Source organism: Mesocricetus auratus, unplaced genomic scaffold, assembly GCF_017639785.1.
Source record: "Mesocricetus auratus isolate SY011 unplaced genomic scaffold, BCM_Maur_2.0 Super-Scaffold_100676, whole genome shotgun sequence".
Lineage (NCBI taxonomy): Eukaryota > Metazoa > Chordata > Mammalia > Rodentia > Cricetidae > Mesocricetus > Mesocricetus auratus.
Genome location: NW_024429266.1, coordinates 144,295,765 through 144,323,118, shown reverse-complemented (window position 1 = coordinate 144,323,118; position 27,354 = coordinate 144,295,765). Strand labels below are relative to the sequence as shown.

The window sequence follows — 27,354 nt, the reverse complement described above, 5'->3', positions numbered from 1 at the left end:
ATGCGCTCTGTTGAGGTCAGCTTCTGGGAACAGCTGTTCTGCATGGGGAAGGGGACCCCTGGAGGAGATGAGGCTGTCAACCGCCCCTCCCCACACATACCCCAGCTTTATAAGAATGAGGCATGGATACATTTCCCACCCAGATCCGTCATCTGCCTCAGACACTGAAGCACTTTTCACTGTTAGAGACGCACTCACTTTGTACTCCATCCAGGCTAGCCCAGAGCTGCTGGTAATACTCCTGCCTCAGCTTCCCTCATGCTGGAATTTATAAACAAGAGTCACGAGATCTCATCTTCTAAAACACTTTTGCCTTAGGCTTAAATTCTCCACATGTCCCAAGTGACTTAGTAAGGTTTCCAGACAATATAATGAAAGTGGAAAAGCTCCAGACGCAGGCTTGGTTTTGTTTGTTGGTTTTTCTTCCTTTGGGTGAGGGGATACTTACTGACTCTCCCACATTGCTATCCCTAGAACCAGGGCACTGGCTGGGATCACGGCCAGAGCCCAGCGTGTACAGTGGTGGGCTTTTAGAGACAAGCTGTGCCCTTGCCTGACCACGCCCCTCTTTTGAAGCTCCTTCCCCCTAGAGCTCCTCTTGGTGTCTTCTACTAGGCTCCTCCTCAACTACCCCTCCCCATCTCAGCTGCACAGACTCCCCATGCCTAAGGCTAGCTGCCGCTGTGGACAGCTGGCCTGGGCTCGGATCTGCCCCGCTAGGTGCCATTTGTGGGGTCTTCTTTCTTGTCTCTATTTCCCAGGCTACAGAACCAGATGCAATTGTTTGGATTTCTCCTTAAATATTACTCTTCCTCCTCTTCAGCCCTGGAGTGGCCACATGCCTCCTGTCTTCACAGGATGTGTGTGTAACATTTCCTCCGAGGCTGGTACCATATATTGCAGCACAGAAGGACAGCAAGAGCTGCCCTCTAGACGGCCTTCCCTCACCAAAAAGGCCAGGTTCCAATTCACCGTGGGTCTCCTACCCCTCTCCTTCTGCAAGTCACTGAGGACATTTGGTAGGTAAAGGAGGCCCTCCCAGTGAGACTGGGGAGACTGCGGAGGAACCGGGACACAGGCCAAAGCCTGAGTGTGTAGTTGACTGGTTAAGAAGGAAGATGGAAAATGCTTTTTAAAAGCTTTTATTTCAAAAAATAAAGCCACAGTTAATTTTACATAAATATCTGGGGAGGGGTGGGAAGGGGGTGGAGGCAAGCCTGGCTGGCCCCTACCTCCTCTTCTCTTTCACACTGTATTGTAAAAGCAAAGGGGATGGCTGAGGAGAGAAGGGAAAGAAGAAATGAGCGGGCTGTTAGCATCGGGGGCCCTCAGCCCATGGCACCTGGCTTACCTTGCCGAACCATCGGGACAGCCATAGCTGCTTCATTGTCATGTGATCAGGGAGAACCTCATTGTCAAAAAGGAGCTGTACCTAAGAGGGAGATGGGGCAGAGGCTGTTCCCTGGACTCTGTCCCTTGTGTGTGCTTATGTCTGAACAACTCTGGCTGTTACTCCTCAGGCTCCATCCACCTTTTTTCTTTTCTGAGACAGGCTCTCTCTCTGGCCTGGAACGCATCAAGTAGGGCAGGCTAGCCGCAGCCCCCGTGCTGGGAATACAAGTTTGCACTACCTCACTAGGTTGGTTTTGGTTTTGGTTCCGGTCTGGGGATTGAACTCTGGTCCTGGTGCTTGCAAAGCAAGCACTTTACCCACTAAGCTGCCTCACTAGACCCCTTTCCCACTGGCCTAGAATTCACAATATAGTTTAGGCTAACCTTGAACTTGAGGTAATCTTCTAGTTTCAGTCCAGACACATCCCTCCCCTTTCAGTCTCTGTCCTTCATATAACACAGTGGGCTTACTTACATGTTGCGGATTTAGCATTAGGCGGTGACACAGAACCCTCCGGAGATGGCGTACCTCAGCTCTAACAGAGCATCGGACATATTTGTTCTAGGAGCAGGGAAGGGAGGAAGAGGACAGGTGTGTGAGGGAAGGGTTGCTGGGAGAAGTTCTCCTTCAGAAAGGCCCCCCACTTCAGCCCCTCTCACCTGAAGGACATTTTTATTCTTGTCTTTGCCAGAACTGGATGGAAACAAAAACCAGTTAGAGGGTTCCACATTTCCTCTCTCACACCTAGATCCATAATATACTCTCTTCAAGGGAACAGATACTCCCTCATCCCTTGGCCTTTCCCTAAGCCCTGAGCTGATTCTGGGTCACCAACAGTATCACTTCACGCAGCCTCTGACCTGCCCCTCACCTCAGCCGCTCCAGGCATAGGCTCAGCTGCTCATCATAGCGGTAATAGTGGGCTTTGGAGTGGTCAAAGCTGCTGAAAGGGAGGCCAAGGTTGCTCAGGGCTGGCTCTGAGGAAAAGCAGACACTGAGAAGGTTGGGGTTCCACACCCCATCTTCCCCAGAGAGCAAAACTGGGCAGAAGAAATGCTCTGAGGGTTTTATTGGTCCCCCTCCCCCAAATGACCACCAAGGACATACCTTCCCCACTGGGCTGGGTGACTCTGTCCAAGCCTCGGGACTGATAGAATTCCCGAATCCGTTTCTCTTCACCTAGGAAGGGGTGAAGGGCGGCCATATTAATTCCCTTTGTCCTGGCTGTTGACCTCTTTATCTAGATGATGCCCAACAAAGCTGCTGTTCACTTCAAGCTGCCACCCAGCATGAGAGTCAGGAGGCCCTACAAACACAAGGTGGCCACTCACTGTCTTGCAAGCCTGGTACTAGCTTATACACTATGTCCTGCATGACCCGATCCAGCTTGAGGTTGAGCAGCGGCTGCGTCTCGTGAATCTTGATGTTGCACATGGGGCAGTACTTGCTGGTCTGCAGGTACTTCACAATACAACTTTTGCAGACTGCAAGAGGAGAGACGAAGACACTCAGGCCCTCTGGGACCCCAGACACTTAGGGCGAGTGGGACAGACAGCGGAGAGGCTTGCAGCCAGCTTGAAGAGGACAGGGCAGGATCCGGGACACTCACAGGTGTGGAGACACTCTGTGATGGTGGTGGCATCCACGAAGTAGCCGGCGCACAGGCAGCAAACAATGTGTTCATTCAGGTCTTTGATCTTCACCCGGACCTCCTCCTGCGGACACACCCTCAGTCACTCCGCGCCGGTCTCCGCAAGCCCTCCCCGCCTCACCTCTGCACTTCCCAGCTCCAGAGCCGTTCCTGTCACTGGGCTCGGCCGTCAGGCCCGTGGGAGGGGGGTGGGAGATGCGCTCCCCCTCCGCCCAGCAGAGGGCTCCGCGCACAGCGGGTGCTCTCTTCTCGCGGACTCGCCTGACCCTCCTTTCCCTAGGGAGACCAAACGCCGTCAGTGACACAACGCGCAGGCGTCCTTGTCCAGCGTTTGGCAACCCTGTCGGAATCGCGCGTGCGTCCTGCGCACCCCACTGCTGCGCAGGCGCACTGGGCCCCGGTCCCGCCACCGCCCGTCCTCTCGCCCGCTTGGGTTCGCACAGCTAACGGACCCCAGCAGTCACCCTGCCGCCCCTGCACCTCATTCCGTAGCGGGTCCATCTTGTACACTGACTGGAGCTGGTTCCGAAGCCTCATCGCGATCGCAATCTGGCCCCCCTGAGGAGACGCCATCTTAAAGGCTGATCCCAGCCCGCCACTTCCGGTACCGCCTGCGGGGCGGGACTTGTCTCATAGCAACGCGGGCCTCAACTTCTCCGGATTGGCTATGTTCCGGCACACCCCGCCCTCACCCCTTCTCTCTCTCTCTCCCCGTGTGCTCACCTGAGCCCCCTGGCCCCCCCATCCCCGTGGTCGTTAGTGAGTTGGGGGGGCTGTGGGGCCGAGTCCCGGCATTGCACGCCCCCAGGGGCGTACTTCCCTCAGCGCGCAGCCGGCCTCTGGACCAACTTGAGGAGTTTGTGATGGATAGATAGCCTGTGCCCTCCGACCCCGGGGCCGGGCGATCGCCGCCCGCTGCTGCTCCGCAGAGTGGGAGACCCGGGACGCGACCTCGCCTCCGACCCCGGGTTCTCACCCTGCAGGGCGGCCCTGCTCGGCTGCGGCGTGCGCGCTGCGGAGCTGCGTCCGGGTGGCTGGCCTTCTCCCGGCTCCGCCGCGGGAGTTTCTCCCGGCTTCGTGAAGTCTCGGAGAGGGTGCCTTGGGCGGGGTGGGAAGGGAGAGACCCTCCGGGAACGTGACGATCTTACCCCCCACTCTCCCTGCTGCCGGGGGTGTGGGGGGGGGGAATGGGCCCCGGTTAATGATGATGATTTAATCATCGGCGCCTGCGGAGGCCTGGGGTAGACTAATGCAGAGCAGATGCCGAAGGAGGAGGGGAGGACTGACAGCGAAGATACTTGGGCAGCGAGTGCCTGCGGTAGCATAGGCCCAGGCCCGCACCGGGGGAGGACGCAGGGGTCCCCGGGACTGGCACATTGTTATCACTGAGTTCTAATGTCGAAATTAAAAAGAAAGTACATTTACTCTGAAGCGTTATTAGCACCAATTACAATTGGAGGATGGAGCCAGAGCGGAGGAACCACCGGAACATTGAAAGGCTTTCTGGAAGAGATGGAGCTCCGTGTGGGCACACGGATTGTCGTCACACGGATTGTCACATGGATGAGGGGATACAAGTGTGATTGAAGTGGGATAGAAAGGTAGCGTGGAGGGGAACGACCAGGAAAACAGAAGGAGTGGCAATGAAGGAATGGGGTCCAAAAGGGGTGGATGGTTAGATTGATGGCCACAGGTACCCGACAGAATGGAGAGAGTGTGTGCGTGCGTGCGTGCGTGTGTGTGTGTGTGTGTGTGTGTGTGCGCGTGCGCGTTACCCCATGAATGGAATAAAATTACTCTTCAGAATGGAGAGAGAGTGCGTGTGTTACCCCATGAATGGAATAAAATTACTCTTCAGAATGGAATGGAGTATATAACGATCAAGGAAGTATTAATGGCTTGTTAATTAACTAATTATAGCTATGGTTTACCTCCCTGGCCCAAGCTACTGTCATCACTACCAAGGCATTGCAGGTCTTGACTGCTTCCTGTCCGCCATTGCTCCCTCTTCAGTCCCTTCCCACAACATGGAAAACTGATTCTGACCATAGGTTAGACAACGCAACGGTTTTTGTTTGTTTGTTTTTGTTTTTTTCAAGACAGGGTTTCTCTGTATTGTTTTGGAGACTGTCCTGGAACTCACTCTGTAGGCCACGCTGGCCTCGAACTCACAGAAATCCGCCTGCCTCTGCCTCCTGAGTGCTGGGATTAAAGGCGTGCGCCACCAACGCCCGGCTAGAACAATGTTTTAATGGATATTTGTTTGTTTGTTTTCTTGAGGCAGGGTTTCTCTGTAACTTTGGAGGCACCATCACCAGGCTTGATGGATGTTTCTTATTTTGATTGTGGTATTAGTTTAATGGGCACTTAACAATTGTGGAGACCAGTCAGAGTATACACTTATACACTGCTTAGCAGGGTCGTGGAGGCTACATAGCAATTTTGAGGCCAACCTGGGCTACATAAAACTGTCTCAACAATAGCAACAACAAACAAATAGTAAGTAAATCAAAAAATTAAAATATCATATTGTTGAGCTGAGTGTGGTGTTACACCTTTGATCCTAGCACTCAAGGCAGAGGCATTTGCATCTCTGTGAGTGAGTCCAGCCTGGTCTAAAGAGTCCAGGATAGCCAGAGCTACTCAGAGAGAGACTCTGTCTTGAGAAAACCCAAAAACTAAAAGAAAAGAAATCAGATTATTTTATTTTTCTGTTAAAGATATTTTAGTAGCCCTGGGGTTACAGCTCTGTAGTAGAGTTCTTGTCCCAGGCTCTGGTCATCACTAAGAACACACACACACACACACACACACACACACACACACACACACACACACACACAAACCTAAATAAACCCAAGGGCTGGAGAGATGACTCAGATGTTAAGAAAATTGACTGCTCTTCCAGAGGACCTGAGTTTGATTCCCAGTACCCGCAAAAAGGTTTGCAACAAATCACTCCAGCTGCAGATCCAATACCTTAGTTTGATCTCCACGGTCACTACCATGTTTGTAGTACACAGATATACTTGAAGGCAAAACACTCATGCACATAAAATAACAAAATAAAACAAATTCCCCCAAACCTGGTAGCTTCCCTTTTAAGTCAGAATAAGAGCCCCATGTCGTGCATAGTTTCTCCAGCCACACTGAGCTCGCTGTCTGTCCTATAAAGACACTAAAATGGGCTCTGCTCATGCTCCCTCCCTCTCCCAGGTCTCCGTGAGGCTTCTGCTGTTCCTGCTGCACAAGGAAACTGTTGGCTTGCCCCTTAACTCCCTTGCTTTATTTTTCTTACCATGTTTTAGCTTTGTTAACATCTATCTTTTTTGAGACAGGGTCTCACAATGTAGTCCTGGCTACCTGGAACTTACTAGATAGATCAAACTGGCTTTAAGCTCACAGAGGTGCACTTGCCTCTCTCCGCCTTTGGAGTGCTGGGATTAAAGGCAAGAGCCACCACACGGGGTCCTGGGTTAGCTCCAGTTCCAGGGGATCTGACATCCTCTTCTGCTCTCCATGGACTCTGGCACACATGTGGTGCACATAAACTCACACAGGCAAACACATGTATACCCAGACATTTAAAAAGTAACTAATGTACTTTGTGTGTGTACATGTGCACACTACAGTGAGCACACACGTGTGTGTATGTATAGGCCAGAGGACAAACTCCGGTGTCCTTAGGATCCTGAGAGACCTCGGAGAGGCTCCTTGATAATAAGGTTAGACTGCATGACCAACAAGCCCTGGTGACTTTCTTGTCACTACCTCCCCAGTACTCCCGCACACCCAGCTTGCCCGGCTCTTTTACTCCATTCTTTCTTCCTTTTTGAAACACTCACATTATTGTTCCAGCTGACCTCAAACTTGTGATCCTTCTGCTTCAGCCTCCTAAGGAAGCTAGAATTACAGGCATGTGCTACCCCCATCTATCTGTGTGTGTGTGTGTGTGTGTGTGTGTGTGTATTCTACAACATGTCGTTATGTATTATATAGATAATTATTGGTTTCTAATTTTAATTTGCCTTTTGTATTAGAATGTATTTTTCCTTACCTCTACTATTCACATTTATATCTCCAGAGCTGAGCACATAGTGGGTATTAAAAATTCTGAATCATAGCCGGGCGTTGGTGGCGCACGCCTTTAATCCCAGCACTCGGGAGGCAGAGGCAGGTGGATCTCTGTGAGTTCGAGGCCAGCCTAGTCTACAGAGCGAGTTCCAGGACAGCCTCCAAAGCCACAGAGAAACCCTGTCTCGAAAAACCAAAAAAAAAAAAAAATTCTGAATCGTAGCTGGAGGGACAGCTTGGTAGTTAAGAGCAGTCACTGCTCTTGCAGAGGACATGATTTCAGTTCCCAGCATCCATGTTATGCAGATAGATGGCTCACAACTACTTGTGACTCTAGCTTCATGGGGATCCAACACTCCTGGCCTCTGAGGGCTCTTGCATACTTGTAATGCACATGAACTCAAGAAGGCAAACACACACGGCTATAAAATTTAAAGAAATCTTTAAAACAATATTCTGAATGAACAAATGTTGGTGATAGCTTAGATTAAGGGTTTAGAAATGGAAAGGAAGGACTGTAGCTAGTAATGAAACACACCTGTAATCTTAGCATCCAGAAGGAAGAAGCAGTAAGATCAGAGTTCAAAGCCAGCCATGGCTACATAGTAAATTCATGGCCTGAGCTACAGAAGAGTGTCCAAAGAAGGAGGTGGATTTAAAGGAAATCATGGCAGAAGGAAGCAGCCAGGGACCTGCCTGGGGAAGAAGAGGAATAATTGTGAAAAGTGAGCATTTTCTCCAACCTGTTGGACTTAAGGTAGAGTTGGCCAGAAAGCTAGAACAGAAGGGAGACTGGAGAGATGAGGCTCAAAGGTCAGGGGTCAGTGCTGTCTGACTGGGTGTGAGGACAGAGGCTACCGGAATGGATGAAGTCTGAACATAGACAAGCTAAAGGCAGACCTCTGAAGCATGTTCACTCTCCTCAGCAGAAGAAGCAGCCAGTGGAGGAAGGCTCTACTCAGGAACAGTGGAAGTCCACACTACAGAGTTCAAGAGGCACATAATAAAGCAGAGCTGGGGATGGAGCTCAGTGGTAGGACACTTGCCTAGCATGCATGAGGCCCTAGGTTCAATCCCCACTGCCGAAAACAAAACAAAAAATAGATGCCAAAGGAAAGGATTGGCGAGATGGTCCAGCAGGTGAAGGTGATTGCTTCCAAATCTGATGAACTGACTTTGATCCCTGGGACCCACATGGTAGGAGACATCAGCCTCAAAGTAGTCCTCTGACCTCCACATTCATACTGTGGTACATCTACACACACACACACACACACACACACACACACACACACAGAGAGAGAGAGAGAGAGAGAGAGAGAACTAAAAGAAATGTAATCTTACTTTTTTTAAGAAAAAAAAGAAAATTCAAAAAATAATTGGTTGCTGGGTGTTCCTCAGGAGGCAGAGGCAGGTGGATTCCTGTGGGTTCAAGACCATCCTGATCTAAAGAATGAGTTCCAGGCCAGTGAGGACTACATAGTGAGACCTGCACATTTCTCCCCATCCCCCGCCAAAAAAAAAAAAAAGACATGGTGTAGAAAAACCAGTGTCCATGGGTTAACACAAGAATAGGCAAGGAGGAAGAAATGGAGGCAATAGCCATGGACATAACAAGGGAAAGAAGAGATAAAAATTTCACTTGATAAGTCAGGCAAAGACTGTCCAAATGAGAAAAATTCTGAGATAGCTAGGCATAGGAAGGACTAAACTTATGACAGGAGTGGTGACTTAAGAGTTGGAGCCATCTTGAAGTAAAACTAACTTCACAGAGGAAGGGAAGGAGCCGAGGTGGGGCACTTAGCTTCTTCAAGTGAATCAGACACTTAGGTAAATGGGTATGCCGGTGCAAGCCCATTAGCCCACTGTCAGGGAGGTAGGAGGATGGAGAATTTAGGAGCAGCTCGAGCTACTTAGAGAGACCCTGCAGCAGGAACAATAAAAGCCCCAGAGACTGGTACTGGGGTTCAGGCTTCAAGCTTAAGATCTTCAGAGAAGCAAAGCAGCCAAGCCAGTAGATCTCACCTCTACCCAGCTGAACTGGCAATGCTGTCCCCATGAGTCCTCACAGGCAAAAGCTCTGAATTCCTGTCTCCTCCACCCAGCCCTATCACTCCTGTCTTCACCCTCCTGTGCTGGGATTAGAGGCGTGAGATCCCAGCTGCTGAGATCACCTCTGTGTGAGCTGTTTCTTTTAGGACTGGGTCAATTTTGTATAGTCAGTGTGGCCTTGGACTAACAGAGATCTCTCTACCTCTTAATCTTGAGTCCTGGGATTAAAGGTGTGTACCACCACACCAGTGGCTTTAATAAATCATAAACAATATATCACCACAAGACACAATCCCAAACAATAAAAAAATGGGGGCCGGGCGTTGGTGGCACACGCCTTTAATCCCAGCACTTGGGGAGGCGGAGGCAGTTGGATCTCTGCGAGTTCGAGACTAGCCTAGTCTACCGAGAGAGTTCCAGGACAGCCTCCAAAACAATAGAGAAACCCTGTCTCGAAAAAACAAAAACCAAACAAACAAACACCAAAACAACAAAAAACCAAAAACAATGGGGCCAGGGAGAGGAAAAGAAAACACATGTTACATGCATGTTACATGCATGTGTCGTCACAAATGCATGTAACAGGGCAGGAGGAAGCACTTACCTAGGCCCTCCATCTTTAACTGGAACTAGCGGGAACCATTCAAGCAGAGATGGAGGCAAGAAGAGACACTCCCAGGTAGGGCTAGCAAAATTGGATGTCCTCGGTCCTTACAGCCAGGTATGAGACAGTTTCCTCATTAGCTCCCAGATTTGTTTGTACAGCCAATTGCGACCATTCTCCTCAAAAGGTCATCAGCGGGTGAGTGCCACCTGCGCAGACCTCAGAAGGTCCTCACCAACTTGCCTGTTTCTCATTCACTGACTCATGCTTGGACGTGTTCAAAAGGATTTATTCAGTTTGGCGAGAGACACAGTGACTTTCCCTCGTGAAGCTCGCCTTCTTGAGCACACCTGCAAGCCAGTTCCCCTGCGGGGTGGGGGCGGGGGGCTGTTTTTCTAGGCCGGGTCCCGAGACGCCCATGCAGGGAGGTGTACTCTGTGCTTTGCTTGGGGCCTCGTGTTAGGTGTACCTCCCTCCGTAGCTCAGAACAGGGAGGGCCCTGTGGAAGGCAGAAGTGATAGTATATTCTTTAGGGACATACATAAAAAGCACCATTGCCAAACTGCCCCCCTCCCCACGCGCGTTCTGGGACCAGTATGGTGGAAGGAATAGCTGAAAAGGACAGAGGTGGCCAAGGTGGCCAGGGACTCTCACATAGTATTAATGTCCTCCTGCCCCACCCCGGCCCCCGCCCCGCAGGCTTCTGAGAACACTGGGAAGGAGAGCCTACTTTTATCTACTTTTATGTTCCTGTCCAGATGCCCAAATATCCTGGTTCCCATGAGAGAAAAGACCCCTTCACCCTGCCCCAGGCGCCAGGCTGCCAGCCCATCTGCTGGGAGAAAGGAGGGGCGCCTTTCCCAGGGGGATCCCGGAGAAACGACTACAACAGTAGTCCCAGGGAGGTCTACACTCGCTAGGCACTTCGCTTCACGCGGGAAAGCCGCAGGGTGGAGCAGAGCCCAGAGGCGGGCAGGGGTGAGGGTCCCAGCTTGCAGAGCAGGGCGGGGTCTTCTGGCCAGGAGGTGTCCAAGGCAAGCTGAGCAGCTCCTCCGTGCCCACCCGCTGCCCCCTCCCCGGGCCCAGTCTCACCGGCTCGGAGGCGCCAGGGCCCCCCCCAGGGCCGGGGCGGGCTGGGGAAGGTAATGTAATTCCGACCCAGCTAACCCGATTATGGCGGCCTGCACCGGGCAGGGTGGCGGCGGGGGCGTGTCTTCGGCTTAGGGGCCCGCCCGGCAGGGGTCCCATCCAAGGGAGGGACACGGAGGTCACATACTCTCAGTTCCTGGGTCCGCGCCCAGAGGTCACAAGGTCACTGAGCCGCTTCATTCTTCCCCCACTCTCCTTGGCTGGCACGCTCCAGGCGCGTTTTCTGGGGCTTGGGTGGGGTGAAGTGTCTGTAGGATGCGGAGCGGAGAGCCTCCCACGGCCTCAGCGAGTCCCCAATGTCGCCCTTTCGCCTTAGAGAAGGGAGGAGAATGTGAAAGGATAGCTTTCCGAGATGCAAAATAGAGGAGTGGAATCCTGCGGTGGAGGCCCAGGTTGGTCCGTTTGAGACCCGGGTCCGATTTACAGCAATTTCAGAAAATCGAAATTCTATGAAACAGGGCACCAATTCCTGGCCGGTCAGGACCAGGGTGGGAAGTGCTACAGGAAAAGCCAGGAGGTGTGCCACGACCCCGAGCTCAGAGGTTCGTTCCCTGCCCGAGTCCACCGAATGCGCCCTGTCACCGTCTGCTTCCCACACCTGGCCTCTTCCTAGGACTCCAGGACGCGGATCGCCGTCCCCCAGCCGCTTCTTACACAGCCAGGAAGCCACAACGAGATTTGGTCTCAGAGGGCATTTGGGCAGTGGCCACAACGAATCCAGGAGCTGGCTAGCGGCACCCATCGGGAGGCGAAGAGTGGGGGCTGGGGACAGAAGCACCAGCCGAGGAACCCGCGAGGTTGAGGCAGCCCGAAGGCGGAGGCCGGCGAGGATGCGGGCGCGCAAGCATCCCGGCTGAGTCAGCGGCCCCTCCCGCGCCCCGCGCCTTCCTGACACCCGCGCCCTCCTCTGCCTGCGCCTGGCACATCCAGCCATCCCTTTCCCTTTAACGGCAGGGCCCCGCCCCTGCCCTCCCTCAGCCCCCTCTGCCCACCGGAGGCCGATCTGTCAGTCACTGCCCCTGCCTGATCTGGCCACCCGTCTCCACACCGGACTCGGGCAGTGGCCTGGGCAGCCTAGCGTCCACCCGCGCTCCCGGGATCCCCGCCGGCCACGCTCCTCCGGGATGCGAGTCCCTGCGCGGACGCCCGGGAGGGGCGGGCACGCGCGCGGCTGCGCCCGGTGCACAGGGATGCTGCTGTCCCGGGGGTCCCGTCGCCCGGCCGTGGCCAGCCCCGCGGGCCCCTGAAGCGGCTGCCCGGAGCGCGCCGCCGCGGGGCTTCCGCAGCCATCAGAGACACCCTTCCCAGCCATCCAGCCTCCAGGTCCTCTCCGGCTTGGACCCATGGAGCCGGCGGTGTTGGCTCCGCACCACCTGCCGCACCACGAACCCATCAGCTTCGGCATCGATCAGATCCTGAGCGGCCCCGAACCCCCGGGGGGCGGTCTGGGCCAGGGTCAGGCGGGCCAGAGCCACGGGGAGAGTGCGGCGTTCTCGGGTGGATTCCACGGAGCCTCGGGCTACGCTCCAACCGGCTCGTTAGCCCCGTTGCCCAGAGGCTCCGGAGTGGGCCCGGGCGGCGTGATCCGCGTGCCTGCGCACCGCCCGCTGCCGGTGCCGCCGCCCTCGGGTACGGCCCCGGCAGTGCCCGGACCCTCGGGTTTGGGCGGCGCCGGGGGCCTAGCCGGACTCACCTTCCCCTGGATGGACAGCGGCCGCCGCTTTGCGAAGGACAGGCTCACGGGTGAGATTGCCCAACCCCTCGGCGTCCGGTGTTCTTCTTCCCTCTTAGACGTAGACCCCGTAGACCCCGTTTCTTTGCCTCTTAGCTTTCTGCTCCAACTCCATTCCCCCTTTCTCCCTCCCCTCTGCTCATCCCTGTGGACCCTCCGCGACCCCACATTTCTTGGTCTCACAGAGGAGAGGCAGTAAGGAGAGAGCTGCTGTCGTCGGGTGCATGCGCCCTTCCTCTGCAGCCCTACGCATGGTGCCTATCTCGAGGAGGGGCAGGGTGAAGTTTGGGGGGGACCGCGTTCTTCCTAGGCCCCTTTTTGAACGAGGAGGCCTCAGTGGATGCGGGCCGGGTAAGGACTAGGGGCTCTCTTCTCAGTGTCACCTCGGACCACCCCCAAACTTTGCCCTGATCTTCCACCCCGTAGCTGCGCTCTCGCCCTTCTCTGGGACACGTCGCATAGGCCACCCCTACCAAAACCGGACCCCCCCGAAGCGCAAGAAGCCGCGCACCTCCTTTTCCCGCTCGCAGGTGCTGGAGTTGGAGCGCCGCTTCCTACGCCAGAAGTACCTGGCCTCGGCAGAGAGGGCGGCGCTGGCCAAGGCCCTGCGCATGACGGACGCGCAGGTCAAGACCTGGTTCCAGAACCGACGCACCAAGTGGCGGTGAGGCGCGGGGCGCGGGCGGGCCGAGTGGCTGGGAAGGGCCGGGCCGTCCGCTGATCCCGGCTCTCCGCCCGCCCAGGCGCCAGACGGCGGAGGAGCGCGAGGCGGAGCGGCACCGCGCGGGCCGTCTGCTGCTGCACCTGCAGCAGGACGCGCTGCCCCGGCCGCTGCGGCCACCGCTGCCCCCGGACCCGCTCTGCCTGCACAACTCTTCGCTCTTCGCGCTGCAGAATCTGCAGCCCTGGGCCGAGGACAACAAGGTGGCTTCGGTGTCCGGGCTCGCCTCGGTGGTGTGAGCGACCCCTACCCGAGGAGCACCACTGTGGCCGTGTGCGGTGCCACCAGTGGAGCTGAAAGCCTGCGATTGTCTTCCGAGGCTCCTCGGCCACTAGCGGCCCCTGGCCCGCAGTTTGACTCTGCCCTTCACGGCGTTTTCGGACCCGTTGGAACCTGGGTCGAGAGGGCAACCTGCAGGACATAGTGAATGGGGCAAGGACGCAGTAAGGCACTGGCGATTCTGCCCAGAGTGAGCTCAGAGCTCAGGTCTCACTGATAAGGGGCCACTGAGCTAGCGTGAAGCTATCAAGGACTTCGGGGTAATGCAAGAGGTGTTGGTACTCGAGAATGTTGACTGTGACAGGGACCGGATTGTCCACTTCATCCCCTCAACGGTAAAACAATCGCTAAGGATTCTCTCTTGACTCGGTCTCACGTTGCCATGTATAACCTGCGGACCAGCCGCCCCCCTCTTGAAAGTCACAATGCACCTATGCTGTAGGTAAGGTAGATATTGAAATACTCAGAGGGTAAAATCTAGGGAGAGAATCAGGCTCCAGTGCCATACAGGGCAGAGAACCAAGAGGAGGAGCCTGTGGACAGTTCATGGGCCCAGTGTTAGAGTGAGCAAGATGCTTTGGGACTGGCAATCCTAAGAATCCAAGACTGGAGATGTGGAGGCCAGGAAGTCAGTAGTGCTGCGCACCAGGGAGGGGATCTGGAGAGAAAAAATTGCAGATTCCTGCCTTTGGGGGAGCTCGCTGACAACACATGTGTGGAGGGAGACGGATGGAATGGGGAGGCCAAGATCTCTAGGGGAGGGAACTCTGGGGAGTTCCACGGATTAAGCCTTTCTTTCCACCATATTCCACAAATACATTTACAATGTGCAGGATACTGGTGGATTCAGAAATTAATAGACTAAGGGCAGAGGGAAGGAGTACCCAGACAGACAGAAAGACACATGACACCTTTTAGTTAGAAAGACTCTAGGAGATGGCTTAGCAGGTTAAGGCACTTGCAGCTAACCCTGATGATCTGTTTGAGTCCTAGGACCTACTTGGAGGAAGGAGTGAACCCATTTCTACAAATTGTCCTCTCCCCAAAACATGTGTTATGGCATGCTTGTACATGCACATGCGTGTATACACACACACACACACACACACACACACACACACACTAAATGTCATGAAAAGTCAGAAAGACCAGACTGTAGGTGAGTCAGAGGCTACAGTAGGCTTTTTGATAGTTGCGCTGGAGGATAGTTGCAAAGCTTTCTGGTTAAAAGGAAGTACTTTGTCTCATTCCAGTGTTCCCAGCTTGTTTCTGGCAGAGGCTGGAGCACTGTGACAAGGACAGAGCCCTGTGGTAGCCAGAACACTCATGTTCTGTGCTAGTGACTGCCGCTATGGCAGGCAGGCGGGCGGGCGGGCAGGCGGCACAAAGGCATGGTCTGAGACGGGAGGAGGAGAGGAAGTCAGCCTCACTCATGGATATTGTATGTGATTCCGAAGAACCAAAGTCAAACTTGGCATCACAGGAAAATCTTTTATAGTCTCAAGGACAGTGCAAGGCTGTGTAGGGCAACAGGGGTGGAGTGAGCTCCCATCGGCAAGGAGCGAGAAAGGACTACTTCCTTCTGGACTGTGGCTCCTGTGCCTCCTCCCCTCCCACCGTTTCTTGGCTTTTGGGTACTGGGAATATATTTGACCCTGCACTTTGGATTTCTAAGACTGGCCGACTGCCCTATGCGGTGAGGTTGGCTCCATTCCTTAGGCAGCTCACTGCAGAACACAGCCATCCCCATACTCCCGGGGAGAGGAAGATTCCGTTTCTGCTGATGGCTCTGAGGCTGCTTCTCTCAGCTGGTTCAGGAAGTCTCTGCTCTCACTGGCGGGCAAGTTACTCAGGAAGTATGGAGGGGCTAGATCCACCAGCCTGTTAGAGAAAGTCAGAACGGGATTATCTGTTCCCCCCTCTGCCCCCCTCACAAACCCTCTTCTTAAGTCCCACTCACTCCCCAGCCTTAGCTTTGGTTCCTGTCCCTGGGAGAGAAAGGGTATTAGGAGTGAGGTCAGGAAACTCACATCTGAGGCTGAATCTCAGAGACGATGTACAGGCAGTTGTCTTTGGATATGGAGAAGCTGTGGTACAGAACCCAGGCAGGTGGTTGAGCTGGAGCTCTGCGGCTTCGGTAACAGCAGCATGAAGACAGCTGGGCTACATGTTTATGAGTGAGAAGCAGGTAATTTCCACTGCCATCTATGTCTTGGGCCACCTCATTGAAACACAAATACATGGATGGAATAAGTAACAGAGCATAGTAGAAAAAGAAAATAAAGGCGGGCCAACACTGGGTGTGGTGGCACACACCTGTAATCCCAGCATTAGGGGGGCAGAGGCAGAGGGAGCAGGCATTTGAGGCCAGCTTGGTCTACAAAGTGAATTCTAGGATAGCCAGGGCTACAGAGAAAACCCTGTCTCAAAACAAAATAAAAACAAACAGAAACCCCAACACCCCCCCCCAAAAAGGAAGAAGAGAAAAGACGGGAGGGCGAAAGGATTAAGAGTATTGTAAAGCCTAAAAGTCAATCTTCAGCTGTGGCCTGCTCCTTGCTTTAATCATATGGCCTTTGTCATGGCCCCTTGTCCTCAAACCCTCAGACTCCTGGCTCTAAGACATTGTATGTGTTTGTGTGTGTTCACGGAAGTATATGTGTGTTGATCTTCAGGTGTCAATCTTGGGTGTCATCCCTTAGGTGCCATCTGTCCTTTTTTGGGGGGCAGACCTGGAACATGCTAATAGGCTACGGTGGCTGCTAGACAGCTCCAGGGGCCCAGGTGTCTCTGCCTCCCCAGTGCCAGAGTGACAGGTGAGTCCATAGTTCTGGGACCAAAGTCTGCCCTTGAGATTGAAGCAAGGCGCTACCTACTCTTCCCCTAAGCCCCCTTTTGTTTTTTTTCCCCTAAAATTAAAACAATAACTATTTTAATTTATGTATAGGAGTGTTTTGCCTGCATGTATATATGCACACCACATGCCTACTTTTGAAGGTCAGCAAAGTGTCGACTTCTCTGGAATTGGAATTAAGGATGATTGTAAGCCACCATGTGGGTCCTAGGATCTGAACCTGGGTTCCCTGGGACCTCTGAGAGAGCAATAAGTGCCCTCCCCCCCTTTTGGAGACAGAATCTCACTACATAGCTGTCCTAGAACTTACTATGTAGATCAGACTGGCCTCAAACTTAGAGGGGTTGGCCTGGCTGGCCTCTGGAGTGCTGGGATTAAAGATGTGTACCACCACCCCAGGCAGAATGCCTTTGCATTGTATCCTGCTCGGCCCCCTCTCCAACCTTGAGGAAGAATCCCGACAGCAGTGCTTTCTGAAGGTCTCTGCGATTCTGCTCAGAACCGAATGCTGGCTGGGACACGGGAAGCTCAATCTGTTGCATGAGTTCCATGAGTTCCGCTCGGAGTTTACGGGCTTGGCACAGTGCTGCCCAGTTTAGACCCCGAGCCTGACACCAAACCTCATCTGCTCCACCTGGGAAAAGAAACAGCTATAATTGAGACTGGCACAAAGAATGCCCCCAGGCCAGGGGCCTGCCTCTTCCTGCACACAGAGGTCTGTCTGCTGATTGGGTATTTCCTGGGAGTTTCTGAGGGTGCAGAGTGAGCCACTTACTTTGTACAAAGGCTTCATAAATCTGGATCAGAGAGCTGTGATCACCGTCTGCATGTTCTAGGGCCCTACGCAAGGCAGCTTCTTCTGCACACAATGGAGGACGGGTAAACCCAGGAGCAGCTGGAGGCAGGAGACAGGAAGGTGGTTTGGAAGGAATCAGGAAGGACAGTAGCACAGATAGAATACTGAAAAAGTAGTAGTAATCCTCTGGGAGCCTAATTCAAAAGGCAATAGATTCTGGGTGCTCTGCATTTCATTATACTTTGGAGACAAATGCAGCCAGCCCTCCACAGTCACGGCTCTGCATCTGTGGATTCAACCAACTGCCGACTGAAAGTCTTCAGAAGAAAAGGCATCTACAGAGAGCATGCAGATTACCCTCTGCTGTTATTTCTCAAGCAATACAGGGTACCGTTTACATAATGTTTACACACACTGCAGTAATCTGGAGGTTTTGGAAAGTGTGTAGGAGAGTATGCACAGGTTATGTTCAGGTACTACTGCATTTTATCCTGAGACACTGAAGCCCCAGTGGATTAGGGGATCCACAGAGAGTCCTGGAACCCATCTCCCACAGACACTGATGGCTGGAAGTGAAAGTTTTCGCCTTTAAGGAGATTAAAATCTGATAGGAGAAAGGCTGGGCAGATGACTCAGTCAATGGGTACTTGCTGTACGAGAATGAAGACTTGAATTTGAGTCCCCACCACCCACATAAAACAAACAAGCCAACAGCACTTCCAGCTATGCCTGCAACCCCGGAACCTGAGAGGCAGAGACAGGCAGACCCTGGGAGCTTGCTGTCCAGCTCTTTCCTCTACCCCTGGCATGAAGCACACTGACACCTGCACTCCGCCCCCAAGGCTGTAGGACAGCCCAGCAAGGAAGTGGATAAGGAAGAAAAGCAAGTGGGTCTGGTGTTCCGGAAGCGAAGGGAAGGTGAGCTGACCCAGGCTTCGGGGTGGAAACCAGGGTGAAGTGGGAGAAAAGTGTGAGCTCCTTGGGTCAGCGTCACAAGTATGAATGGGGAAGGGACACTGGGGCCATCTGAGGCTGGGGGAACAGCATGGCACAGAGGTTAATGGTATGGCTCATCTGGAGCACTGGAAGCCATGTGGCTTGGGTGGGACGGGTGACACGGCAGACTAGCAAGGGAAGCTGGAGTGGTCTGTGTGTACAGTCAGGGTCAGAGTGGAGTGGTCTGTGTGTACAGTCAGGGTAAGAGGCTGATTGTGATACAAAAGAGTTTGCATCGTCTGGAAGAGTGGTGAAGAGCAATGTTAAAGCGTGAAAGTAATTGTGGCACATGCCTGTAGTCCTGCTACCTGGGAGGCTGTGGCAGGCGGATTGGTGCAAGTTTGAAACTAGCTTGGGATATACAGTGGATTTCAGGCCAGCCTGGGCTCTGGAGTAAACCCATCTTAAAAAATAAAATTGGGGCTGGAGAGGTCTTGAGTTCAGTTTCCAGCAATTACATGGTTGCTCACAACCATCTATAATGAGATCTGATGCCCTCTTCTGGTATGCAGGCAAATATGCATACAGAACATTGTATGCATAATAAATAAGAATCTTTTAAAAACACACACACACACACACACACACACACACACACACACACACAAAATCTCCCCTGTAAGCTCTGGCCTCCTGGGTTCGAACCCCAGAATCCACATATAGGTAGGAGGAAATAATCAATTCTACAATCCTGTCCTCTGACCACACATGAGCTATGGCGCACCCTTACCACCTCACATCATACATCATGCACAGTAATAATACTTTTTAAAAAGACAGGAACACAGGACTAGAGAGATTGTTTAGCAGTTAAGAGCATTGACCTAAGCCAGGCGTTGGTGGCGCACGCCTTTAATCCCAGCACTCGGGAGGCAGAGGCAGGCGGATCCCTGTGAGTTCGAGACCAGCCTGGTCTACCGAGCGAGTTCCAGGACAGCCTCCAAAGTCACAGAGAAACCCTGTCTCGAAAAACCAAAAAAAAAAAAAAAAAAAAAAAAGAGCATTGACCTAGGTTTGATTCTCAGCACTCACATGGTAGCACATAATCATCTAAACACCAGTTGGGGGAGGGAATCAGACGCCCTCTTATGGCACCTGCAGGTACTGCATGCTGTGATGTACAGACAGACCTGTAGGCATATACATAAAAATAAAATCTTGGGGGGGAATTCTTCAGGAGTTGGATGTCTCTCCTTCCTCTTTTTTCATTTCTCCCTGTATCTCTCTTTCTTCCTTACCTTTTTGTTGTTGTTGTTGTTTTTGGAGACAGAGTTTCTCTGTGTAGCTTTAGAGTCTGTCCTGGAACTTGCTCTGTAGACCAGGCTGCCTTGAATTCAAAGACCAGCCTGCCTCTGCCTCCCAAGTGCTGGGATTAAAGGTGTGTGCACCACCACTGCCTGACTTACCTCCCTTTTGCCTCTCCATCTTCCTAAGATCTAAAAGAATAGTGGGAAGGGGCAGGAATGGTAGCACAGCCCTTTTATCTTAGGACTTGGGAGGCTGAGGCAGGCAGATTTCTGAGAGTTAGACGCCAGCCTGCTCTACATAGTGAGACCCTGTTTGTTTGTTTTTTAAAGTGGTACTGGCAGAGAGATGCAAAGTACAGTTTGGGAATTTCAAGTACAGAGGCAGCACTGTGAACTGTGGGTGTGGATGGACTCGGTCAGAGTTCTGGGAATGAAAAGACACATAAGTCAAAGGCTAGAACCCTGAGGGGAATCTACAATGGAAAAGTAGAGGATGAGAATCCCAAGGAAGAGATGAAGACAGGATGACCAGAGGTGGGATGAAAACTACAGGATGCTGGGCATGGTGGTGAAACGTATAAGCTCAGCATCCAGGAGACTGAGCCAAAGATCTCACGTTCAAGGCCAACTTGGGCTACATAGCAAGACCCTGGGTCAAAAAGAAGGGGGATGGCTGGGGGGGGGTTCAGTGGTTAAGAGCACTTGTTACACAAGCATAAGACCTAAGTTCAAATTCCAGGTTGCTGCTTGATATAGCCAAGCACACCTGTAACTTTAAACTGCAGGGAGTGGAGATGGAGGAAACTGGGCTTGATGGATGCCAGCCTCGCTCCAGATTCAGTAAGAGACCCAATCTCAAGGGAGTAAGGTAGAGAGGGAAAGAGTGGGGCACCTGACATCCTCTGGCCTCAGAGCGTATGCACTTTCATGCACACGTATATGCACACACATAAGAGCGTATGCACTTTCATACACATGTACACACGTAAGAGTGTATGCACTTTCATACACACATATACGTACACATGTAAGCACTACACACAAATAAAAAACCAGAGATCCCCCAAAAAACCCCAAATAAAAATGGTATCACAAAGACATAGGGAAGAGACAGTTTGAAGTGGAAGTGGTGAGCATTCTTGTGTTGAAAGGCTGTGAATAAAAGCTCACAGTGTCCCTGGCTCCCTGTGCACTTGACGGGTAGGAAGGCACTGACTGATTCTGGTTTCACCTTAGTGCAGGGCTGAGAAACTGCCTAACATATCTGAGGCCCTGGGTAAGGTTCCCAGCACAGTGAAAACCCGAAGTTCCTACTACGAGTGGCAGACTTCCTAACCCAGGTAGATTAAAGCTAGACATATACCAGTGAGCATGGCGGCGAGAGTGAGCATTTCATCCACACAGTTAAACTCGCAGGAGGCTAGCAGGGCTTTGGCCAGCTCAGGGGGTAGGGGAAACTCCGAAAGAATGATCCCCAGATCGGACAGGTCCCCGTCGTCATCCAGCGCTGCCAGATAGTCTAAGTCTTCCAGGGCCTGCATCAGTGCTTCTGGTGCTGGTGGGGACACAGGACTTGGACATCAGCCTGAGCCTGCAGTCAGAGGCAGCCCCGGGGCAGGATGGGGGCTCACCAGGCCGGTCCAGGAAGTGGCATTCCCCTGGCTCTGCAATCTGCTTCCTCTTTAGTAGCAACACCAGGGAGCTCAGATTCTCTTCCAACACTTTGGGGTGGGGCAGTGGGGGTGCCTCTAGTTCTAGGGTGGACTTAGAGTACAGGCGGAGGCAGGATCCTGAGGGGAGAAAGGCCTAGGGAAGTCATCTCTCACGGCTTGTGTGAGCTGATTTATTTTTCCTGTTTGGTCTGAGGCAAAGGCTCTTACCTGGTGGGAAGCCCCTTGCCCGCAATCTTCTTGCCTCTGCCTGACACTTGCTAATTGGCCTCAACACCTGGGATTCTGCCCGGATCCGAGGACTGTAAACCTGTCATCCAGCCCCCCCAACAAGGCCAAGACAGATCAGAGTGGTCCATTTCCATCTCAAGCTCCATCCCCCTCATTTCTCTCACTCACACTGCGAAGTTCCAGTCCTGAGTCAATGACATGTTGGATGGAAGGCAGAGAGAAGGAGAAATCTGCCAGCCAATGAGTGACCACGATCTTCCGGACCCTCTTGTCTGTGTCCTCATACACAGCTTGGATGGCTTGACCACAGCCTGGGTGAAGGGGCAGTACCTGTGGTGGAGGCCCTGGGACAGCCAACTTCCCCAACTCCCTGGACAAGGATTCACAGCACAGGGAAATTTCCTAAGGAGAGGGGTGGGGCATTAGGGCAGTTCTTACCTTTTTTAGGGGGAGCACAGATCTTTGAGAAACTGATGATAGCTAAGGCCCTTCACTCATAGAAAACACACACTTCTAAAGGTGGGCACATAGTTTCAGTTCACTGTGCACAAAGCTCTGCATTATAAAGATTTTAGAGCTGGGTGCCATTTCTTTATTCTGAAGTCCTTGATCCTCCCACCAAGACTCCAGCAGAGAGTAAACACAACCACTATTCCTAACATGTGCTGCCCCATTCCTGGGACAGGAAAGCAGCAAAGGAAGGTGTCCCATAATCCTCTTTTTCATTTTGTTTACCTCCTCACCGGGCAGGTACACCAGCACATCTCCTGGCGCCTCTTCCCCCTGACACAGCTCAAGCACAGCTTGGCAGGCAGCTTCCACTAGGTCAGTAGGGACAGTGTCCCTGTAGATAAGAGTGGGATTTCCACCAGGCTCTCTGGGCACACGCACAATGGGGGAATCGGCCCAGAAAGCTTGGAGTTTGGGTTCAAGGGCTGGGTCAGTAACCACAACCACTCTGGGATCCCCTGGAAGGTTTCTCAGTTTGGTGTCTCGAAGGAGCCCCTGCAGTAAATCTGAGGCCACTGACCGCTCCTGAGCCTCATCCAGAATCAGCACACTCCAGGCTCCTGGGCCCCGGGTGGAGGCTACTTCCTGCAAAAGCAGCCTGTCCCAGCAGAACCTGTTGACATTGATAGTGGGCAGGAAGTCAGTGTGAACACCGACCAGACCCAAATCCAGGTGCCTAGATTTTGATATTGAAGATCAGAAAAAGATGTCATGGACTTCCTAAGCCTGTGGACCACTAAGTGTGACCCACATCTTTGCTGAGGACAGTTGGTTCACACCTGTACCTTGGGTGACTGAGGTTTGGATTGTGTGTGATTCAAGGGCAGGTTAAACTGAGGGTGTGGGGAGGAGCCAGACAAGTGGACCTGTTCGCACTAATGAAGGGAATGAGACTGCAAATGGCCCACCTGAGCATGGTGTTGGGCCCAGTGCAGTCTTCCTGAGGGATGCTGTATCCAATCTCATGGCCCAGGGTCAGGTCCATCTCATCAGCCACCCTTGAAGCCAGGCTCATGGCTGCTAGTGGGTAGGGCTGAGTGACAGTAACCTGGCCTGTCTGGAATCCCCTGGCCAGTGCAAACTCTGCACACCATTGAGGAATCTGGGGTGGGGAGAGGGAAGACCACTGGTCAGGGGATTGGAGGGCTTGAGACAGAAGTGCTGCAGGAACTATGGCCAAATGAATTGAGATTCCTGAACCTTTACCACCCCCTGGGGTCAGTCAAACCCATCTTTATTTGGTCAGCTCTCCCACATCACCATTCTTTACCCAGGAAAGGCGCATTTAGCCCTGCCCTTTGTCCATTCCCACACTCTTCCTCCACCTGGGTGCTCTTGCCAGAGCCGGGCTCCCCAGATACCAGCACCACTCCAGTGGGGCTACTCTCCAAATGCTCCAAGAACAGGAAGCGAGCAGCCCAGATGGGCAAGGCTCTGCGCTGCTCAAGCAGCTCATAGTAGCAGGAAGAGAAGGGGAGCCCATCAAAGGGGTTCACAGCCAGCTCAGACTCTTCTGCCAGCCCAGAGGCCATGGTGGCTGTCCATAGAACCTACGGAAAGCAGGGCAGCCAGTAAGGCCTTAGATCTGGTGACTGATACCAAATTTCCCTCTCCGCTTGATCCCCAACCTCAACCCGCAGAGGATAATGCCTCGGGGTCCATCCTTCCCTGAGGTACTTGCTTTCCGGGAAACAGTGCTGGGTGTTTCTAAGGGGCCACCACAAGTGGACTTTTACCCTGTTTGAAGTTGGGTAGTGACTAGTACAGGGGCGGCAGGAGTTACATGAAGCATAGTAATCTGTGGGAAGGACCCGAGGGAGGGAAAAAAGTAAGAAATTTGGGAAAGAGAGATTAAGACAACAGGGCCATAAGGATCCTGGATTCAAACCTGCCAGCAGCTCTGAGAGACGCGTCAGGATAGCAGTCAGATCTGGACACACCCAGCCAGGCACCACCAACCCAGACCTACCTGGAGTACAAAGGTAAATTCCCGGCCCCACCCTGAGGCTGAGCTCCAATTCCAATCACAGAGCTTGCTTTTGGGGGTGGAGCCTTTTGCTCCACCTAAGTTAATTTAGCTAGGAACCCAAGGAAAGCTTGGTTCTTGCCACCACACTGAGCATGACAGGACTGTGCTCATGAAATGCATTCTGGGACTTGTAGTTTTACAGTGACAGTCTCCCAACATAGCCAAACTGGCTGGGATCCAGTTGTCTTCAGTTTAGTACGAGATAATTTCAGTTTCATTCTGACCATCCTCACCCATATACTCTTCAACTGGGAAAAGGAACCTGCTCAGGGGGCTTTTGAAACCCAGAGAGGCAACAGAGACCTTGAGTGAAAACCCTGAATTTAATGTGACATTGGGGGAGCTCCATCCCTCCCTTTTTACCACCCACTCATCTGGCCTGGGTGAGGGCTGCCCCCAGTCTCCGTCCCGCGGCTCTGGGTACCATCCTGTTCCTTTGGCTCAGTCAGCCTCCTGGGCCTGTCTCTCTCTGAATCTCCTGCGGGACATGGGGAGAGACAGTGCGTGGGCGTCGTCATGTTAGTGCCATCAGGCCCTTGTCCAGCTTGTTCCTTCCTGCACACAGTCCTCTAACCCTCACCTTCTTGCGTATTCATACAGGGCCTGCTTGCGCTCCTGCAGGCTCTCCTGACGGGCCCAGGAAGACTTGGCAAATGTTAGGGCTGTGGGCTGAGGGGTCACCAGGCCAGAGCTGGGGAACTGAGGTGATCACAATGTCAGAGGGCTTGCGAAGTCATCATCATTAAACACCCATCGAATGCCTACTTTGCAAGAGAGGTACTGTGCTAGGGTCTCAGCATCAAAGAGAGTCAGCGACAGGGAGCAAAGAGACTGCCCCAACCTAACCCTAAGTCTTGGCCTTGACTACTCCTGGGTCTCACCTTTGGGGCAGAGGCTGAGGGCAGGGACTGAGCTCCTTCAGGGACATCTTCAGGCATGAAAGCCACAGCCCCCTCAAGCAGATTCGTGATGGTCAAGTCTACACACCCAGTCCTGGCTGGGAAGAGAGGAGGACAGTGTCCATTTCCTGTACACCCTCTCTGTCACAACCCACTTTTTCTGTGCCTTGTCATTCTGTGAAGCTACCCTCTCCCATACCCAGGTCTCTCTGGATGACATTCAGTGGCACATGGGGCAAAACTTCCTTGACTCTTTGGGCCAGAGTTGTCAGCTGCACGTCAGAGGAAGGGCTGGGAGAAGAGGGGAAAGAAGACCGCGCTGTTAAAAGAAAAGTATCAGGTGAGCGGAGAACTGAGAAAGGTTGACAAGCATAAGTAAGTAAAATCACCACCCGAAGCACGCTTCGATGAGCGCAGAGACCACACACCTGACTGGGGGCGTACTCTGGGGTGTCTCTGCCGCTTCATGTGTTCTGCTTTGTCTGACGGAGTGAGCCGTGTCCCTATCTGACCCAATTCCTTGGCCACCAGCTGGGGAGAATTGGAAGGTGGTAACTATAGCCACTTGAGTCTTCTTCCCTGGCCCTGAAGAGGGACCCCACCTCCACCACGCCTGCGCGCTCACTACCACCTGCTGTACACGGAGGGCAAACTCCTCATTCTCCTCCCCCAGCTGCCGATGAACCGGATGAAGCCACCTGCGGAGAGGAAGCAGTGCCCTGCTAAGGCGCCGGGGTCAAGGGTGTCATCCTTTCCCCATTTATTTTGGGACAGCGGTGATGCGAGGGGGGAGGTGGTAGACACGTGTTGCCTCTGTGGTGGAACTCTGGCATTAGCAAATCCACAGACAGACAGGGCAGAGGCCACTACTTCCTTGACCTTGAAGTGAGCATCTTCCCAGCCACCAAAACTGAGGACAGTTAGTACCTTACTTGATACACCGTGAAAGGGACGAAAAGTGACCACAGCAGTTCTGAGATCCAGGAGGCATCTGACACCGTCTGAGAGGAGGGCATGGAGAGAGACCTCAGCAAGGCCAGAGGTGGGAAGCTTCCCCTCCAAACCCCAGAGACTCCCTGCCAGCACGCACTCACCACAGAGACCAGGGGTCTTTGGACTTGTAGTGTAAGAGGTTGTACCACATCCTGGATAGAAAATGGCCACGAACTAAGAGACAGAGAGAGAGGGAGTAGGATCGGACGTAGTCCCGAGTAGCCCAGCCAACAACTCAAACGTGACTTAAACAAGGAAACTGTCCAACTCCATAAGCAGATAATCAAGGAACTAAGAATTTAGGGGATGGAACTGAAAGTGGACAGACAGGACATGACTACAGCAGGTTCTCCCAGAGCTGGACAACCCACTAAACTGGAGCCCAGAGATCTGCGCTTAACCCACCTGAAACGCAGGAGCCCCTCTCGGCCATTGGTAGCCTCTTCCTCAGGGAAGAGCAGCAAAGGCGTGGGTGGAAGCCTTGTGGAAGCGCAGAATTTCTTGAGTGACTCCACCAACTCCACCCGCCTATCCATCTCCATGAAGCCCCGAGACCAGCACACAAAGCTGGGGGGACTATTGAGAAGAGGCTGGGAGCAGGGAGGAGAAAAAGCAAGAAGAAAAGAAGAAAAAGGTAACACGTGGGATGGTGTTTATGGGGTGAGGGAAAAGATCGGTGTCCCCCAAGAGAACCCTAAGGTGAGCACTGAGCTCGGGCCCCGGGAGCCACCCGGTGGCGCTCTGGGCCTCGCCCCCACTCACGGTGCTACAGGTGGTGAGCAGGTTGACTATGTTGTGGTCAAAAGGTGTGACATGGTTGGAAATAAGGACCCTGACGCGGTGATCCCGGAGTCCGGAGTCCTCCTGCCGGGCCACGAGCCCCAACACTGCACACATGGTCCGTACCACGAACCTGGGGACACAGGCGGCAGTGACTGTGCGGTCTTGAACCAGGCCCAGCCCCGATGCTCCCCCCGGGCACCGCAGTCCGCACCTGCGGAGGACGCTGTCAGGCAGGGCACAGCTGACCAGGAAGACGTGGAGCCCTAGGAAGAGGCGCAGAACCAGGAGACAGAGGCCGACCGGAGCGTAGAGCAGCAGCGCGAGCAGCAGGAAGCCGTCACTGGGGAGCCTGCGGCGAGAGGCGACGCGATCAGGCGCCGAAGCCGAGGGAACGCGCTGACCGGTCTCTTCCCTCCGCAGCGCTTACCGGTGCGAGTCAAAGAGCCGCTCCGGCCCCGGAGCTGGGGGAGGTTCCATCGCGGCCGTCTCAGGAAAGCAGGGCCGATGTCGCCGCCATCTTCGCAGGGCCGCGGGGGCTCCTGGGAAGGCGGAGTCTTTGGGCATTCGCGGGATGCCAGAACCCGAGGTCCGGAGGCGCCCCGGAAGGGCTAGCGCTCCCAGCATGCCTTGCGGCCCCGGGGCGGGGGGAAGTAGGAGTTCGGACGCGTGTAAGTGTACGCCCGAGAGAGCG

General features: G+C 53.4%; 4 protein-coding genes across 9 annotated transcripts; 1 reads left to right on the top strand and 3 right to left on the bottom strand.

Annotated features, from left to right (window-relative positions):
* Window positions 1-1,126: 1,126 nt before the first annotated feature.
* On the bottom strand, window positions 1,127-4,016 carry Pcgf1 (polycomb group ring finger 1). The gene is made up of 9 exons (XM_005078302.4): window positions 3,525-4,016; window positions 3,003-3,108; window positions 2,725-2,877; window positions 2,501-2,572; window positions 2,265-2,370; window positions 2,053-2,086; window positions 1,868-1,954; window positions 1,352-1,432; window positions 1,127-1,276 (listed from the first exon to the last, which is right to left on the bottom strand). The coding sequence occupies exons 1-9, from the start codon at window positions 3,615-3,617 to the stop codon at window positions 1,229-1,231; spliced, it is 780 nt and encodes a 259-aa protein (XP_005078359.1). The 5' UTR covers window positions 3,618-4,016; the 3' UTR covers window positions 1,127-1,228.
* Window positions 4,017-12,203: 8,187 nt separating this feature from the next.
* Tlx2 (T cell leukemia homeobox 2) lies at window positions 12,204-13,983 on the top strand. The gene is made up of 3 exons (XM_005078301.4): window positions 12,204-12,666; window positions 13,082-13,319; window positions 13,399-13,983. Exons 1-3 carry the CDS (start codon window positions 12,267-12,269, stop codon window positions 13,613-13,615), a joined length of 855 nt encoding a protein of 284 aa, XP_005078358.1. The 5' UTR covers window positions 12,204-12,266; the 3' UTR covers window positions 13,616-13,983.
* Window positions 13,984-15,126: 1,143 nt separating this feature from the next.
* On the bottom strand, window positions 15,127-24,144 carry Dqx1 (DEAQ-box RNA dependent ATPase 1). Of its 4 annotated transcripts, none has more exons than XM_013119255.3 (12): window positions 23,285-24,144; window positions 22,868-23,061; window positions 22,480-22,572; window positions 22,185-22,293; window positions 21,618-21,851; window positions 21,429-21,528; window positions 21,180-21,338; window positions 20,912-21,103; window positions 17,285-17,404; window positions 16,953-17,143; window positions 15,686-15,876; window positions 15,127-15,536 (listed from the first exon to the last, which is right to left on the bottom strand). In XM_013119255.3, exons 1-12 carry the CDS (start codon window positions 23,489-23,491, stop codon window positions 15,380-15,382), a joined length of 1,947 nt encoding a protein of 648 aa, XP_012974709.1. In that variant the 5' UTR covers window positions 23,492-24,144; the 3' UTR covers window positions 15,127-15,379. The 4 variants fall into 4 exon arrangements, with proteins under 4 accessions (XP_012974709.1, XP_040594605.1, XP_012974710.1 ...); XM_040738671.1 differs by having other exon boundaries at window positions 22,185-22,572; window positions 23,285-23,509; window positions 23,848-24,144; XM_013119256.3 differs by lacking the exon at window positions 20,912-21,103 and having other exon boundaries at window positions 22,185-22,572.
* A 148-nt stretch (window positions 24,145-24,292) lies between these two features.
* Aup1 (AUP1 lipid droplet regulating VLDL assembly factor) lies at window positions 24,293-27,251 on the bottom strand. Of its 3 annotated transcripts, XM_005078297.4 has the most exons (12): window positions 27,091-27,251; window positions 26,875-27,012; window positions 26,643-26,793; window positions 26,286-26,470; window positions 25,982-26,054; window positions 25,815-25,888; window positions 25,519-25,585; window positions 25,316-25,418; window positions 25,087-25,206; window positions 24,870-24,985; window positions 24,569-24,687; window positions 24,293-24,466 (listed from the first exon to the last, which is right to left on the bottom strand). In XM_005078297.4, the coding sequence occupies exons 1-12, from the start codon at window positions 27,225-27,227 to the stop codon at window positions 24,430-24,432; spliced, it is 1,320 nt and encodes a 439-aa protein (XP_005078354.2). In that variant the 5' UTR covers window positions 27,228-27,251; the 3' UTR covers window positions 24,293-24,429. The 3 variants fall into 3 exon arrangements, with proteins under 3 accessions (XP_005078354.2, XP_040594611.1, XP_040594610.1); XM_040738677.1 differs by lacking the exon at window positions 24,569-24,687; XM_040738676.1 differs by lacking the exon at window positions 24,293-24,466 and having other exon boundaries at window positions 24,608-24,749.
* Between the last annotated feature and the right edge of the window lie 103 nt (window positions 27,252-27,354).

Bases quoted from the DNA above. Each gene is read 5' to 3' on its own strand.
- Pcgf1 (XM_005078302.4), bottom strand. From the start codon at position 3,617: ATGGCGTCTCCTCAGGGGGGCCAGATTGCGATCGCGATGAGGCTTCGG. The intron at 2,573-2,724 runs GTGAGTGGCCAC...ACCCCTTCCTAG, and splicing joins AGTACCAGGCTTGCAAGACA to GTGAAGAGAAACGGATTCGG. The intron at 1,277-1,351 runs GTAAGCCAGGTG...TTCTCTCCTCAG, and splicing joins TGTCCCGATGGTTCGGCAAG to CCATCCCCTTTGCTTTTACA.
- Dqx1 (XM_040738671.1), bottom strand. From the start codon at position 23,491: ATGGCCTCTGGGCTGGCAGAAGAGTCTGAGCTGGCTGTGAACCCCTTT. The intron at 21,852-22,184 runs GTAAACAAAATG...CCCTCTCCTTAG, and splicing joins TGTACCTGCCCGGTGAGGAG to GAAATTTCCCTGTGCTGTGA. The intron at 21,529-21,617 runs GTGAGTGAGAGA...GCTGGATGACAG, and splicing joins CAGGACTGGAACTTCGCAGT to GTTTACAGTCCTCGGATCCG.
- Tlx2 (XM_005078301.4), top strand. From the start codon at position 12,267: ATGGAGCCGGCGGTGTTGGCTCCGCACCACCTGCCGCACCACGAACCC. The intron at 12,667-13,081 runs GTGAGATTGCCC...TCCACCCCGTAG, and splicing joins TGCGAAGGACAGGCTCACGG to CTGCGCTCTCGCCCTTCTCT. The intron at 13,320-13,398 runs GTGAGGCGCGGG...CCGCCCGCCCAG, and splicing joins AACCGACGCACCAAGTGGCG to GCGCCAGACGGCGGAGGAGC.
- Aup1 (XM_005078297.4), bottom strand. From the start codon at position 27,227: ATGCCCAAAGACTCCGCCTTCCCAGGAGCCCCCGCGGCCCTGCGAAGA. The intron at 26,471-26,642 runs GTGAGTGGGGGC...CCCTGCTCCCAG, and splicing joins TGCTCACCACCTGTAGCACC to CCTCTTCTCAATAGTCCCCC. The intron at 25,419-25,518 runs GTGGTAGTGAGC...AATTCTCCCCAG, and splicing joins TTGCCCTCCGTGTACAGCAG to CTGGTGGCCAAGGAATTGGG.